General features: G+C 33.8%; 2 protein-coding genes across 4 annotated transcripts; one reads left to right on the forward strand and one right to left on the reverse strand.

Annotated features, from left to right (window-relative positions):
* Positions 1 to 3985: 3985 nt before the first annotated feature.
* Positions 3986 to 8137, forward strand: LOC114747642 (protein DEHYDRATION-INDUCED 19 homolog 5-like). Of its 2 annotated transcripts, none has more exons than XM_028935991.1 (5): positions 3986 to 4157; positions 4863 to 5023; positions 5349 to 5426; positions 5546 to 5760; positions 7718 to 8137. In XM_028935991.1, the coding sequence occupies exons 1-5, from the start codon at positions 4079 to 4081 to the stop codon at positions 7818 to 7820; spliced, it is 636 nt and encodes a 211-aa protein (XP_028791824.1). In that variant the 5' UTR covers positions 3986 to 4078; the 3' UTR covers positions 7821 to 8137. The 2 variants fall into 2 exon arrangements, with proteins under 2 accessions (XP_028791824.1, XP_028791825.1); XM_028935992.1 differs by having other exon boundaries at positions 3987 to 4157; positions 4881 to 5023.
* Positions 8138 to 10432: 2295 nt separating this feature from the next.
* Positions 10433 to 14889, reverse strand: LOC114747654 (probable serine/threonine-protein kinase WNK3). 2 transcript variants are annotated; one of them, XM_028936005.1, is made up of 9 exons: positions 14746 to 14889; positions 14446 to 14509; positions 14004 to 14041; positions 13639 to 13866; positions 13325 to 13548; positions 13056 to 13213; positions 12218 to 12401; positions 12014 to 12148; positions 10433 to 11931 (listed from the first exon to the last, which is right to left on the reverse strand). In XM_028936005.1, the coding sequence occupies exons 2-9, from the start codon at positions 14446 to 14448 to the stop codon at positions 11132 to 11134; spliced, it is 1770 nt and encodes a 589-aa protein (XP_028791838.1). In that variant the 5' UTR covers positions 14449 to 14509; positions 14746 to 14889; the 3' UTR covers positions 10433 to 11131. The 2 variants fall into 2 exon arrangements, with proteins under 2 accessions (XP_028791838.1, XP_028791837.1); XM_028936004.1 differs by having other exon boundaries at positions 14441 to 14543.
* Between the last annotated feature and the right edge of the window lie 1870 nt (positions 14890 to 16759).

Genomic DNA, 16759 nt, shown 5'->3' on the forward strand with positions numbered 1-16759 from the left:
CCAATTTTTTCATCTACATAATCCAATTATTTGTATTATATATATAGGATCATAGGGTATATACTATCTCCAACATTTAATATAAAACTTAGTTGATTAGTTTGGGGAGATTAAGAAAATTAGTTAAATCAGTTGTTTGTAATAAATAAGTATTATATTTCTTAGAATACCCTTGCTAATTATGCATATTAGTTAAAATTACTATTTAACGAACTTTAAACATGCACAATTACTACAAGAAGTACTTTGAAAAAAATGGATGAATATCAAAGATAAAATAGATTGGAATCTTATATCATTTAAACAAGGGTTAAGGTGCGTCCAGCACCTTAAACTATTTTTCCAGGTACGTCCAATGTCCTAAAGTAATTTTCGGTGTATCCAGCATCCCAAACTAATTAAAACGGTGCATCCATATCTTAGGCTAACAGAAAAGTTAAGTTTGACTATTACCTTGCTGACTAGCCGAAGGTTGACCGAAAAATCCTACATGACAACACGTAGGTGTCTGATGTGTATTATTTTGACGAGTTAATGTGCACCCAGCACCCCGAACTATTTTTCCAAGTGCGCCCAGTGTCCTAAAATAATTTTTGATACATCCAATGTCCCAACCTAATTAAAACGGTGCGTCTATATCCCGGGCTAACAGAAAAGTCTTATTTGATTGTTATCTTGCTGATTGAGCTGAAACTGACCGAAAAATCCTACATGGCGGACACGCAAACATATGATGTGTATTATTTTGACTAAAAAAGCTCCGAGACGAGCCCAGCGGCGCGGGTGTTTTCTCGGAAGGCGACGGCGATATCGATAGAGTAACCAAGGAGAGGTTTACTGCGTTCTCCGAAGAGGAAACAAATGCGAGTAGGATGAGGAGTTGACAAAACGGAGATGGAAGTGCATTGTGACGACAGTTGTGGTTTCAAATCGGAGTGGTGGAAGAAATGGGATAAAATTTTAAAGATGAGGATGGGATTGAAGAGATGGTATATGTACCAAGATTTAAGAGGGTGGATCGATGGTCTTTCTTTTTTTTAAGTTTAAAAACTGACAGAAAATAAATATTAGAAGAGGGGGAAATAAATTGAATTTTCAGTCAAACTAATACACATCAACGCCTCCGTGTCCGCCATGTAAGATTTTTCAGTCAACCTTCAACTGAGTCAGTAAAGTAATGGTCAAACAAGACTTTTCTGTTAGTCTGGAATGTGGACGCACTGTTTTAATTAGTTTAGGACACTTGATACACCAAAAATTACTTTAGGACACTGGGCACACCTGAAAAAATAGTTCGGGTGCTAGGCACACCTTAACCCATTAAAATAATACACATCAAACGCTTATGTGTCCGTCACGTAGGATTTTTCAGTCAACCTTTGGCTGAGTCAACAAGGTAACGGTCAAACTTAACTTTTCTGTTAGCCGAGATATAGATGCACCGTTTTAATTAGTTTGGGACATTGAATGCACCAAAATTATATTAGGACACTGGGTGCGCCTGAGAAAATAATTTGGGGTGCTAGGCGCACCTTAACCCTTTAAACAATGAAAAACAATTAACATAAACATACTGAAATGCAAAAATAAAACAATTCAATGCACCATTTTTTGGGGGAGGGGGTAAAATCTCACTATATTGAAATGGGCTCTTGAATGGGCTGAAAGGAATAATTGGACTGAATAAACATTAATTTCACCTAAACTTTTTTTACTAAAAAAAAACCTCGACAAAATAATAAATAATAACTATAGATGACTTCTTATTTCAAAAGAAAGCATATATATAAAAAATAAGATGATCATTTTACAAAAAATTGAAAAGGACTATATTTATGCAAAACAGTAATTCATAACAAAGTAGATTTTTTTCAGAGAAAATGTGCTTTACAGTGCAGGTAATTGCAGTTACATGTCACCATCTAGGAAACAAAAAGTATTATGGGTCCGTTTGGATTAATGATAGAAAAAGTAATTTATTTTCAATTTGACTTTTAGAAAAGTGATATTGGATAAAAGTTAGATTATGTAATATAAAATTAGAAATAATAGTAATGTGAAAATTTTTGAACCAAATAATATTATATAATTAATTGGATGATATACTCTACATGATTTATGTTAATATAAAATGAAAAATAATATTAAAAATTAAAAATATTATAAAAATTGTTAAACATTATTTTCACTTAAGAGAATATTAATAATAAATAACTAAGAACTGATTGATAAGCACAAGAACAATTTAAATATAAGGGCAAAAATGTCTTTTAATTTTAAAAAACTGCTTTTGAAAAATCATATATAAGTTTTAGGTGTTTTTACAATTGTGTTTAAAAAAGCAACTTTTAACCAATAAATCAGAACTGTGACACACTACTCCTGAAGTTACAAAATGACATATCACATCTATAAACTACATTTTCCTCCCTCAAACAACACCTTACCAAACGGGCACTATATTCTTCTAAGGTGAACTTTGTTATTGCAAGTAAAATATATCCAGATTAAATTATCCATTCTTTATATTCATTCTTTGCATTTGGCCCCCTTTGTGTTATCCGTGCCACTCGCACCCACCAAAACCAACATTTTTTACCCGCCATTTAAAATGGCTTATAAATTGTTTTTGTTAGTCGCGATTTAAGAAATATAAGATAAATATGTGAACAAAAATTTACTTCAGTTTATATAAAATATACTTCTAAGTAATTCTAGTCGTGATCTCAAGTAGAGCCTTAATCTTAAAGATGCATTTTTAATATGTTATATTTTATTATTAATATTTCTTTCTTAGAGATGCATTTTTAATATATTATATTTTATTATTAGTATTTCTTTCGTTGTCCAATAAAATAAAATGTCTGGTATTTACATTTTTCAACTCAATAGCCGACAATATTTTGGTGGACTCAACAAGAGATAAGACTGGAGAACTTGTAATTGTAGTTTGTCTTACATGCTTGTTCATAGTCAAAATGATTAGACCTTATTATTAGAAGATTGCTGAATTGAACACAATATTCCTTCGCCTTTCCATTAATTTTTGAAATTTTGTTGGTCTTTAGTACGCATAAGGATTATGTGTCATTCCCGTGCTTAATTGTTGTAATCACATTCTTTAACAATAGGATTGCGGTAAGGTCTCCAAAAAAAAAAATATAAATAAATGTTAAAAATTGTTATTCTCTACTTTAAAATTTATTATTAAGAATTGTTTACGTTATTATTAAAATATTTTAGTAATTTTTTTATTTAATTGTAATTCCTTTTTTTTAATCAAGGTTTTCATTTTGATTTAAAAAATGCTATGCCACCACTTACATAATTACTTTTCTAAAGGAAAATCTATCAACAAAAGCCCAGACAAGTTGTGTCCAAAACTACTCCTCAGCAGAGCTCTCATGTGCCCATTTTTATCCTGAGCACATGGGTCTTTTTTATCCCCAAAAATATATGGAGAAAGGAAAAAACACTAACATCAACATTAATAATTAATATAAAATACTTACTAAATACTATTAAATAATATATAAATACTAAAAAAATTAGTTAAGTTAATTATTTATAATAAATAGATGTTGTAATTTTTAAAATATTTTTATTAATTATGAGCATTGACTATAATTAACATTTGATGAAAATTTTAACTTATATAATTATTATAAAAACTAATTTTAAAAAATAATAAATATGAAAGGCAAAATAAATTAAAATATTATATTTAAAATTAAATTAAAAATCACATTAGTTTTTATAATATTAAAATAAATAGTGTGAGAAGTAAATCGTATCTGCCGAGGCCTGAGTATGCAATGTTTGCATTAATATAGCGACACGTGTCAGTATCCAGCACCGAACTTGTGTGTGGGAAAAGATTTCACAGTGTCAGACACATCACCACACCAATCAAAGCTGATCAAATAATGATGGGGTGCCAAAGCAGCAGGTCCTCTCCTACTCTATGGGTCTGTTCACACTGTAATTTCATTATCGCCACTGTCTTCTCAAGCTCAAGCTTCAACCCACTTCCTCCTTCCTCCGATCCCCTTGCCAGTGAAGTGAGAGGTTAAAACTCATGGACTTCGATTTCAGGGCCTCTGCAATCTATGCTGCCCAACATCTCTCTGCCGTCCAAGCTGCTTGCCTTCACTCTGGTACCTTTTTTCCCCCAAAAAAAAAAAAAATCACTTCTCCTGCGTATGAGCTGTTTCGAAAGATACCCTCTTAATTAGATTAGATATTTAGCTTGCTTTAAGCACTTCTGCTTTGTTTTCCAGTTCCCCGCCCCCCACCTTTCAGTTTGAGCGTTCTTTTGGTATTCTTTCTTCCTTTGCCTTTTGATGTCTCTGTTAGCATGCGCAAATCTAACTGACTTTTCAAGTTGTATTTTGAAATGGGTTCTCAATAATTTGTTTTGATGGCTTAAAAAATGAGGGCAAGCATTAACTTTGCACCCCAATGATTAGTTTTAGTTGTGTGAGAATTTTTTTTCCAAGTGAAAATTACCCATCTGGGCTTCCTTGGGTACAAATGAATCGGTTTAAGTGTGTCGCGCAAGAAACCTTAGTTGGTGTGATAAACTTTATTATAGGTCTAATCCATCAATTTTCTTGTGTCTGCCTTATAGTTAATCAGTAGTTTAAGTAATACTTAGTGTTCTGAACTTCTGTTAATCTTGATTTGAATAGACTAAATACCGAGCAATGCACTGATACCAAGCACCAGTGAGTATGTTGGGTGTTGGTGTGTTGCTTATAGTTATACCTATTCCTTTTAATTTTTTAGATGCTTTTCGTCATTGCATTTGGATTAAGCGGTTCTTTTGCTCGTTATAAATTGCATATTAAATATTAACACTGAGATATGCCAAACCACAGATAATTATATGGCATTTTATGACTCGGATGGAGAGGATGATGCCCGGTCATATTTCCCTTGCCCTTTCTGTTGTTTGGAAATTGAAGTTCCAGTTCTCTGTAGCCATTTGCAAGAGGAGCATTGCTTTGACCTAAAAAGTGCTGTACGTGGTCTCTTTTCTTTAGACTGTATTTCAAAGTTTGATTCCCCCCCCCCCCCAAGAAGTTGGCTGTTAAAACATTTAATGATTCATTTACGTATAACAGTTCCATGCTTAAATGCAACTTTTATCAATAACAGAAACTGTTTACCTGGTTGCTGTCAGCAATGTCGTGATTTGGTTAAGAAGATAATAACGAAGCAATCCAGCAGTTATAGTGTGTTAAGGAAAAACAGCATGGGACATTTGTAAATGTGGCTTACAGATAATTAATTTTAATTTTATGATTGACAATATAATTGACTACTATAAGATTTTCCCATGCCAGGTCTGTCCTCTGTGTGCAGCAAATTTAGGGAAGGATGCGATCAGACATTTTATGGTAGAACATTCAAGCTCTCTGAAGGTATCTGTTGTCTGATTAATTAAATGCCTTGTTGTGAATGTAAGCTAGCTTATTTTAGGATTTCGGAGCATATTTTTTCCTTGCCTGATCCAGTGGAATATAATGACATCTTGTTATAGAGAAGGTGGAAATCTGAGAAATCCAGCATCTGGTCTGGTAATTCAGCTATGCTTCAAAAGAAACTGGCTGCAAATACCAGGGGAAACAAACATGAATCAACACCTGATCCACTTTTGTCACCATTTATCTGCAACGTAGCTGTTCCAATCCCTAACAGCATCCATCAAGACAAGTGTTCCAACAACAGTGCCTTGGTCATTTCTGCTGTAAAAAGGTTTGTTTCCTTTTTAATATAGACTTTGTAATTAAATTACTTTAGTATGTTGAGAGAAAACACTAGCAACTTCAATTTATAGTCCACCACATGCACACACACAAATGTGCACTTACACAAAGCATGTGCTTATAAGAGTTTTAGCATTTGCTGCCTTTGCTTAAGTGCTGTTGTAGGAAATATTAGCAAGTTCTGAATATTTATCTACCTGGAGGCAAGGTTTTCTTCCTGAGTAAATCACAATATGTTGTATCCCAAGTTGTTATTAGAATACAAAGTATATGAACTACAATTGGCTAGGCTGAAAAGTTACAGTTGGGGAAAAAAAAAAGGCTGAGAAGTTATGGATAGTGCATGTGAGCAGCCCACTTTCATGGCCTGTATTCATTGTAAAGCTGAGATGCTGATTGTTTTTCTCTGACATCTGCCTCTACTTAATATTCACCAATTATACTATAAATTACATATATATTAGCACAATAAGTTTAGCTAGAGGTTAGGTGTCATTTGGTCAGTAGTCTTGTGATGTTTTGTTGCTTTTCTTTTGTGTCTCGTATTTTCCTTTGTGCTGTGATGTCCTTTAAAGCCACAGCTAGGCAGGTGCAGTTGTGGTGGAACATATTTGCCTCATTATAGTTTCTGGGAAATATTTATATCAAGTTTCTTATATCCAATATGTCAAACTCTCCAATTACACATGGCCATGTGTCATTGAAAATATTTTTTTTTTTGAGTGTATAGTTTAATGATGATATTTTGAAAATAGGATTCATGGCCATGTGTCATTGGAGAATTTGACATAATGAATATAAGGAATTTGATTTAAGTATGGTCCTTATTTTATTTAGTAAACATGTGCTCATGTAGCATAACTTAGGCTTGCAATTGCACAAGTGTTTATGAATTTGTGAGTTTGATGTGATTGGCCTTTTTAATTTTTGCATTTACTCATCTTGTCCAAAAAGTTTTTCAAATACAATTTACTTAAAAATGGATGAACCACCCTCATTTTGCAGTTTCATCGTTTTTTGTAGTTTTCTCTGACAACTTGTTCTGGATGTTAAAAGTTGCATTTACCCAGTAATTTGGCATATGATGGAGGCGTTTTAGGAGAAAGAGTTAATTGTAGGTCAAATGTTTATGTCGTTAATCCTGGTTTTGAACTGGAGATAGTGACAACAGTTATGGAAAGCCTCACTTTCCAGGCTTGAGAGTAACGATCAGCATGTCACTGGGTTAACAAACTGTGATCCTGTCCAGCCTGCCGAAGAGTACTCCTACTAACTGGGATTCAATCCTTCTGGTTGTTTATGCTACAAAATGTTATGCATATTGCTGAATTCTATTAAAACTGTTTTGAAGTTCAGTTTTCAATTCGTCTTTCATTGCTTGTATGCATTACGAATTGGTGATATAGATGGTCTTTCTCTGTCATCTGCCTCTAAATTTATATTCACCAGTTATACTAGCAATTACATTTGTAGTTTAATGAAATAAAGATTAGCTAGAGGTTTGGCGTTATTTGGTCAGTAATTTTAGGATATTTTGTTGGTTTTTTGAATATTAAGACTTTCTTTGCGTCTTGTATTATCCTTTGTGCTATGAAATTTGTGAGTTTGATTTGGTTAGCTTTCTTTATTTGGTTGACTTCTAAAACTGTTCTGAAGCTCAGTGATCAAGTCATCTTTATATATCATGTATTATGTAGAATTAAACTTCCGACACTATCCGGTTGAAAGATGGATAGGGGGAATTACTATAGTTGGTCAAGATAACAGTCAGAGCTATAATAATTCAGCTGAGCCGTAGCATGCGTAAGATTTTTAATCTAAAACTAACCTAACATTCATGAACAACTCTGTCCATTTACACCTTTAATCATGGTCGTGAGATGTTTTATGTTCAAATTTTAAGAATTCGATCCCAATGCTAAAATGTTGATGTTTTGTGTCTGCAGTGATGGGAGAGAAGCAGGAGGTGTGGGTGATGGGGGAGATCATGAAGAGAGAAGGCAGAGGGCAGCATTTGTCCAAGAGTTGGTAGCATCAACCATATTCTAAGGAACACTGGAAGTGAGAGCTCAGATCCGCACGCAGACATGTCTAAGGATGGCCTTGACCCATCCTCATACAACAGGTGGGAGGTTCTTGTGTTGGGGCATGAGTTAGTGAAGGATCTCAGCTACCAGTCCAACTATTTTTATCATGATGATCCCAAAAGTGAAGGGGGTGCCTCCCTTCCATGTGTATTTGATATATTATGTATCAAGTCGCTCGCATTTAAATTAGCTTGTACTTGATATATCTACAACTGTCTTAAAGTAATAACACATCATATTTTAGTCAACCCACAATTCGACCCTAATTTAGTAATTTAAGTTGAAGCTTAATCGATGCCTAAGGGTAGGCAAAAATGAGCTGCACACTGCTTATTGTTTCCATAAAATTGTTTTGATTTAGAGAATCAAATGAAAAATGAAATTGTAAAATCACCTGTTTTGATATGGGTATAACATGCTGGACTTGGAGATAATCCACAATAAAAGAGAGTTTTTTTTTGGGCGGGGGGGGGGGGGGGTGGGGACACAAGGCAAATAGATTACTAAACCCTACAAGAAAGGAAAAAGAAGTCCAGCACGCAAGATAGGGGACGAAAAGAAAAGGGAAAAGGTTGTGTACTTGCATTGATGAATAGGCGCATGGGAAGTGTTCTGCATTTTCCCTCATAAATCGTTACAGACAGAAGTGAATCTAAATCAAGCGTCAAGGAGTGGCCCATTCTGGGGTGGATAGAACTTCTCTTCACATGCTTCTGGCCATTATTATGGTTTTTGCTTTTTAATGATAGATTAATATGATCCTGATTCAATTTAACCTTTTGAATTGACTTACAAATTTAACTTAAATGCCAATTATGGATGAAAATCAATAAAGAGCAATACCAAAAGCAAATTTGGAGAATCTATGAAAAAATTATGTTATGATGATTAAAATCCATATATCAAATATATTAGGAGATTAAATATATCAATATATGTTAAGTAAAGCCTATAATAAATCACATTTGTTCATGAACTATAACCATTAAACAATAATATTTCTTAATAATTCATGTGCAAATTTGGCCCAAAAAAAAAAATAATTCATGTGCAAAAAGAACTCAATTAGTCACTTCAATTGCTCAACATTTTGGTAGAGGACCTTCATGGGAGCAAAACAATCGTAAATGATTTTATGTACATCTACACTTCCTATAATTTAATGACTTGAATCAAATCCTAGGGTGAGATTTTGATCATATAAAGAAATGAAGAAATTACATTTTTAGGCAAATTCTCATCTCTACCTAGTGCTACTCGGGTTAACATAATTGTATCGGAATCTTTAAAGTTCAAACTGAATACAATGCACCATATATACCCTCAATTAAATATTTCTAAGTTTTAATACTATCATATCATTTTCTAAGATCATATCGAAACACTCATGCAACCACAATTAGCATAGGAGATATCTTTTCAAGAAGCACGGATGGTGGATCCAATAAGTATTTAAATAGCCGTTCATGTCGAGAAAAATGCAAAAATATATTAACTGTAACTTTTTACACAAGGAAAGGGTCAAAACGCAATATTAGCCCCAAAAACAAACATCAAAATAAGGGGGGGAAACATCAACTCTAACTATGCATTTTCATTGTTAGGTGCCTCCAATTTGCATATATTTAAGACCTTATGTCGAATTTATAAAGGAAGTTACTCCTAAGATACCTAATTCATGCTCACTTTTTAACTCATTTAACTCCTTCCACTGTTTTATTGTTTGTTTCTTTTAAAGTACAGACCTCGTAGTTGAGGTACATCAATATTTGTAGTTGAGGTACATCAATATATTGAAAGCAAACACGAGAAGCTTCAATTATAGCCCACCACACCCGCAAACACAAATATGCACTCATACACATGTCATGCGCTCATAAATGAAGTGTTTATTTGAGCCTTTGTTGATTCTTGTTGTGGGAAATATATAGTTCTAATGATTAATATACATGCAGGGAAACTCTTTTTTTTTTTTCTTTCCAAGGCAAAATCATAATTTTTATGTCCCAGGTTTGTTACAGTTTAGTTATAATGGAAATGAAAAGTTATGCATAATGCATGTGAACAGCCAGACATAGCAATGCTCACTTTCATGGCTTTGTATTCATTGCGAATTTGTGATACATACAATTTTTCTCCAACATCTGCTTCTAACTTTACATGCGCCAATTATGAGTCATTATGTACATAGTTTAACAAAAATATTAGCCAGCAGTTGGGTGTCATTAGGTTACTAATCTGACAATATTTTGTCGCGTTAAGATAGCTTTTAAAACCACGATAAGTTAGATGCCATTATGATGTATGTTTGCCTGATCTTAGTTTATTTAGAAGCCATGTACGCATGTACTCTATTTTTCATTTATAGGACAAAATTACTTAAGTTTTATATACCAATTAATCCAAGTAATTCATATCTTAAACCTACTTTCATTTTTTCAATTCTACTCTTATTCAACCTATAAGAAAATAAGATTACAACAACTAACTTGGTATTTAACACTGGCAAACCAAAAAAAAAATGGTATTTACCACAAAATACAAACTGCTATAAATATATGAATACATATTTACAATCTATAATAAACCATATTATTCATAATCAATAACTAATATAACTCATTTCTCAAATTGTATGCAACTCAAAAAATATGTATCGGTTCACAAGAACAATGTGCAACTTAGGGTTGCCTTCCATGAAAAATGCAAATCATAACACTCCATAGTGTCATACCAATAACATGACATGCAGGAACAAATAATTCACATGAACGAAAGCCCTGAACATTCTGACAGGAGGACCTCCATGTGGGCAAAACAACCGTAAATGATCTTTATATACATGTATATGATAATCTAATGACTTGAATCAAACTATGGAATGAAATTTTGATGGTTAAATCTGTATGATGCAGACCTGGCTTTTCAGGTGAATTCTCACCTCTACAGTGCTCCTTTGATTTAATACAGTAGTTGCATTGGATCCTTCAAACTGAACACAATGCATTAAACGTTCCCTCAACAAAATATTTCCAACTTATGATACTGTTGCATTGTCTTCTAGCATCACACCAAGAACATTCATGCAATCACAATTAGCACAAGGCATGCCCTCTCAAGTAAGCATGAATGAAGAAGCCAAAACACTACGTCAAGTGGTTATTCACTCCCAGGAAGATGCAAAAATATTTGATCTCCAGCTTTCTTGATGAGGAAGAGGTCCAAACAATAGCCAATAAACGAGCATAAACAGTGAGGATAGGGCCCCAACTCTTACCGTACAATTCCATTGTTGTATTCCTGATGGCATGTATTTAAGACCTTACGTTGAGTTTCTATAGGAAGTTCATTCAAAAAATCCAAGACATCTAATTCATGCTTCCTCTTTAGTTCATCAAATTCTTGTCGTTGCTTTAGCAATAATTGTTCAAATTTTGCAGCAATTATGTTGACATCTTCTAATTCATCATCTTTCAATTCTATCGGTTTTTCTACCAAAGGAGACTCTCCATCGGTTAACTGTAAATCCCCAGATGCAATGCTTCTCTTACTGGAATGGGAATCAGTAGTCCCACTAGATTTCTTTTCTACACTATTATCACCATCACAACTGCAGTTGCCATCCTGCTGCTCGGTTGAAGTCCCTGCATATGCAGTTGAGGTTCCTGCAGTGTTTGAATCCGCTTGGCTAGACAATTTTGAAGCACCAGGCCCCAGTGGAGAGTTTCTACCTGTCTTAGGTGAGTCAGACCAGTAGTTACGACCTGAACGTAATCGTTCGAATGAAAGACCACCAGTAGAAGCTATAGAATTATTTCCATGTGGAGAAGCCTCATCCTTAGTTTCAGAGGCATGGCCACCTGGAACTGCTAATTCCTGACCAGTGCTATCAGCAGTAGGAGTTTCATTAGGATTCCAGTCTGGAATGAGATAGCGAATTTCCGTGTCAATCATCTCAGCAATATTTGTAACATCTTGATCCGTGAGTTCCAACTCCTCAACCATTTCACTAGCAACGGCAATCGCAGTGTCTGCTTCAACATCAAAAGGGAAGTGGATGTTGCGAATATGACCTAAACCCATGAACAAATTTGAGTTCAGATCTAGTTAGTGAATAGACACTCTTTTTAATATTAGAAGAGGGAAGGAGATAACCTGAGGAGTCAGCTATTCTCAGCTTTAAAAATATAGTATTGACATCTCTCCTTTGACCTTCTACTCTGAATTCCCTACCTATCTCAGCAGAAGTTTCTTCAAGATGTTTACCAATAACATGTTGATCACTATGTCCTGTATTTGGTGCATTAGAAGATCAAAAGATATGACACATTAGAGAAACTAGAGAAAACAGGTACTTACCTAAATCATGGGCTCTGGACTTTAAAGAACGACCTACACTGTCACTTTCATCATCTGGAAGAAGAAAGGAATCCATTAAGAGTTCCTTTGCAGGCAACCGCTCCGAAACATTTGCAATACACTTTTCTATAAATGCTTTAACTTGAGGGTCTTTCACTTTTGCCAATGATGCCGGCTTGATTCCCTAAAAATAATTGTCATGATTCTAACCAATCAAAACTTTAGAAGTAACATTTTCTGAATAGATTCTCACTGTAGTAATATAATATTTAGCACATTACACCAGTAATAAGGTCCCTATATTTTTTCCCCCTAAAAATGCACAATTATATTCAAATGTTTCCCAACATTTTAATTTTTGTGACATTCCTTAAACTTACAACGGGCTTTTCGGTAACTACCATAACCCAAAAAAAAAAAAAGAGTAATCCGACCACTTGTAGAGTCTAGTTATTAAACTCTACACATCATATTTCAGGGAATTTCAAGCACAAATTAATTTTCCCCTCCTTTTCTACAGCATCCATTAGGGACTGAAATATGAACTGAAGCTTTTATTTTTTATTTTTTAGAAGTTTTTATAGCTTAGACCATGGAAGTTGTGAAACTCCACGTGACAACAAATCAACAAAAAAGGATCTGCAAATCTAGCAAATGAATTGTATACTGATTTGGTAAAAAGATCAAAATCATGAAAAGAATACAGTTTTGTTTCTTAACAAGAGTTGTCCTCTAACTCAAATACTCTTATGATTTAAGTAGAAACACTACATGTATCCAAATGATTTAGCATACATCACACATATTCTTTGAAGATCAACATATGTTAAGCACTTACAGATATCACTTTCTTATATATTTGAGCAGCATTAGCACATTCAACATATGGATACTCGACAGTCACCAACTCCAGCAAACACATGCCAAAAGCATAGATGTCAACAAGTTCATTGTATTCCTCTTCATAAAGTTCAGGAGCCATAAACTCCGGAGTACCTAATTGCAATTAAAAACAATCTTATTCTTAACATGGTTCCAGCAGTTAGTCCAATCCAGAAACAGACACAGATGGGATGATTTCACCCAAAAAAAAAAAAAACAGGTTACCTATAACACTGTGAGCTGAATTCGCTTGTTGAAGTATGGCAGCCAATCCCAAGTCACCAATTTTAACCTCACCATGATTTCCATTGACAAAAATATTGTCACACTTTAAATCTCGATGAATAACTGGTGGATCATGACTGTGAAGATAAGAAAGGCCCTCCAAAATCTGTCTAGACCATTTCTTCAACGCTCTCAAGTCAACATGCTTATGTTTCTGCCGATATCTAAATCAAAACAGTTAAACATAACACGATGGTCTATCTTGAAACAATAAAAACCACAACATATGAACCCAAAGCCACAGATAAACTCACTGGCGTAAGGTTCCAGAAGTGAAAATTTCAGTGATGAAATTGATGTTCTCATTCTTTGTATCAACCCATGAATTGTAAAACTTGATTATATTCTTGTGCTTCAACGTCTTCAGCAAATGCACTTCTGAATATAGGCGCTCCAAATCTTCATTGTTACGCAACAGATCTGCCACCTTAACCTGATTCCAAGCCACTTCAATTCCTTCCAACTCATCAAATGCTCTGTATCTATATTTTCACATAAAGTTAAGAACATTCAAATGGTCCACAAAGTGTTTAGTGTCACATGAATCGACGTTAGTCATTCAGCTGCTATCGTTCACTATGTGTTCTATTCAGCATAGAAAACTAAGAAAAAAGGATACACCTTCTTGAAAGCCCCCTGCCCCAAAACCTCCTTGTACTGTGAATACGAACCATCGAATGGAGAGTAAGGCAATAAGTAAAACACATCCGTTAGGTGACCATCCCAATCAACGAATTAGGCACATTACACTCAATCCAAGAAAATAAGTTACCAAATAAAGCAATAATTATATAAAAAATATAAATTGGAAAACAATACAAAGTCGTCAGTTTTTCATTTACCACTGAAAGGAATCAGCAAACAGAGAATGATAAGTACAAACAATGAAACAAATTTTAAGTATCCATGCAGCCGAGTAATATAACAGGAGTTTTTTTTTTTGGGGGGGGGGGGGGCATTTGACGTCAAATTAGATTTAAAACAAAATTTACCGCAACCCATAATCAAAATCTGAATAAGTTTAATTGAATGAAGGAAAGTAGAATAAAAACCAACCCGACCATATCGACGTGTGGGGTCAATCTCTACGAACTCAGAATCAGCATCATCTTGTTCAGACGAATCCTGCGGCATTGCTGGAATCAAATTCTGAAAAACCCTAGAATTGAATGCCACGGTTCAATCAAAAAGGGAAGAAATATTAAAAAGAAGGGAGATGATGAAAGGGCGATAATATACAGGGGAAGTCAAAAGGCGACGCGTGTTAAGGATAAAGAATTGATAAAACAAATGGGTGGGGCTTCGTTGGGAAAAGCTTTTTTTTTTTTTTTTTTTGACCGGAGGTTGGGAAAAGCATTTACGTGATTATAAATTTGGCAAAAGCCAATCAACCGAACACATACACTCACCTCACTGTTCCAACTAATAACCCTACTTTTTATAAATCTCACTTTAATGCTTCCGGATTCCTTCGATTTCTTTTCAATTTCCGTTGAAAGCTCGTCGCTGCACTGGGGTCTACCTCAACCTGGAGCGGATAACGAAAAAACGCTCGCTTTTTTTGTTTTTGCCTCTATTTCACCCGTTTCTTCCTAGGTTTATCCCCAGTCCATCCTCCAGCCGCCAGTAGCCACCCATTTGAGATCAGAGTTTTATTCGGTTTGCTTTATTTTGAGTGTTTTATAAATTTGTTTCTCTGTAACACGGTTTTTTTATAACATTTTTTTTTTAATTTAACGGCAAAGAAGACCAAAACCAAATTTGCTTTTTATTCGCATTTAATTAATTTTAAAAATTGATTGATTGATTTAACCGTTACATATGTTTAATTTTAGGTATGATCGGATCGGCTCTTTTTTCTTGGCAGATATATGATGGTTAACCTAAGTAACATAGTATTTAATCATGATTTGGCTGATAAGCAGCATCTACAAAATTATTATTAAGCTTCATTGTTTTTGGTTATTAATTTTTTTGGTAAAGAAACATTTATGGGAAACTTCAAAAAAATAAAAATAAAAATGTGGTGATTGATTTAGAGAGAAAAGGGAAAAACTGGGGGGAAATATCCATGAAAAATTTTATTGGTAAGAAAGATTCAAATTAAAATATCGGTATTTTACGTGTACAAAATTTACAAGATATCGATGTTTTTTTTGTGTACAAAGATTTATCAAGTTATTTTTATCAATAAAATATTCGCGGGATAATTTCTTTTAGAATTTTTCAAGAAAGAAAGAAAGAAAGGTGATTTGGAAAGTCGGAGGTATTGGCTTGGCGTGGAATATATGGAAGAAAACGAAGAGACAAACAAAAGGGCAAAGTGGAGTCAAAAACAAAGGCGGAGGAAGATTAGTGATTGAAAGGTAGATAGGTAAGGGCACCCGTTGGCTTTGGTTTGCTGATTCCAACGAGGGATCAGTCTAAAACCAGAGGGCCAAACCTGACAGTCATACTCATGAGAGGCGTTTGTATTTTTCCCCTTAATTCTCATCCTAACCCCAACACACTACCTTTGGCTTTTTCTCTTAGAGAATCTCATTTTAAAATTATTTATAAACACGTTTTATATAAGTTGGAATAAAACTTTTCTCACGTACATATCTCGAATTTCACAAATCAAAATTAAAAAAATAGTTTATAATACCAAATTGATTATAAACCTTTGTTCCCCAAATGAAATTTTCAAAAGGCAGATGTTGATGTTTGGAAGTTTGACAAACCTTGGTTTTTTCAATGTCGTTGACTCTTTAGATTTAATTCTCTCAACTTAAGCAGAAATAGAATTGCATGTGCGTTGATTTTATGTTGGACATCATCTAATCACTTGCTTCCGCCAAAATGATGATGCACCCGAAAATAATATATCTGACTTATAAATTGATATATAAGCTAATGTTATATAATAAGTATTTAGGAATATCATATTATATTTATTACAATTAACCAATTTATTTTGTCTTTTTAACTTATTTAAATTAATTCAATAACTCTCATGTTAAAAATTAGAAGGACTATAAATGCTTATAGAGGTATGTGTAGGATTATATTATATAAAAAAATAGCGTGATTTGGCCTAGCATTAAGATAAAAAGTACTCCTTCGATCCTTAATATAAGACTCAATTGTTGAGTTGGTTTTGGTCCTAAATATAAGACATATTCATCATATTTATTATTTTTCTCTAAACTACCCCTATGGATACTCCCTCAATCATAATCAAGTAGAAGAGGAAGAGAAGTATTAAGAAAGATGATTATGGTATTTTAGAAAAAACATGTAACATTTCTTATAATTAACTAACTTACCTAACTTCTTTAATCTAATCAAATTAGTTAAATAGGTCTTATATTAAGGACCGAAAGAGTAAATACA

Source organism: Neltuma alba, unplaced genomic scaffold, assembly GCF_004799145.2.
Source record: "Neltuma alba isolate B1F8T4 unplaced genomic scaffold, ASM479914v2 tig00005399_pilon, whole genome shotgun sequence".
NCBI lineage: Eukaryota > Viridiplantae > Streptophyta > Magnoliopsida > Fabales > Fabaceae > Neltuma > Neltuma alba.

Bases quoted from the DNA above. Each gene is read 5' to 3' on its own strand.
- LOC114747654 (XM_028936004.1), bottom strand. From the start codon at position 14,518: ATGCCGCAGGATTCGTCTGAACAAGATGATGCTGATTCTGAGTTCGTA. The intron at 13,549-13,638 runs GTGAGTTTATCT...GTTTTGATTTAG, and splicing joins ACTTCTGGAACCTTACGCCA to ATATCGGCAGAAACATAAGC. The intron at 12,402-13,055 runs GTAAGTGCTTAA...AATTATTTTTAG, and splicing joins TATATAAGAAAGTGATATCT to GGAATCAAGCCGGCATCATT.
- LOC114747642 (XM_028935991.1), top strand. From the start codon at position 4,079: ATGGACTTCGATTTCAGGGCCTCTGCAATCTATGCTGCCCAACATCTC. The intron at 4,158-4,862 runs GTACCTTTTTTC...ATATTAACACTG, and splicing joins AGCTGCTTGCCTTCACTCTG to AGATATGCCAAACCACAGAT. The intron at 5,427-5,545 runs GTATCTGTTGTC...ATCTTGTTATAG, and splicing joins AACATTCAAGCTCTCTGAAG to AGAAGGTGGAAATCTGAGAA.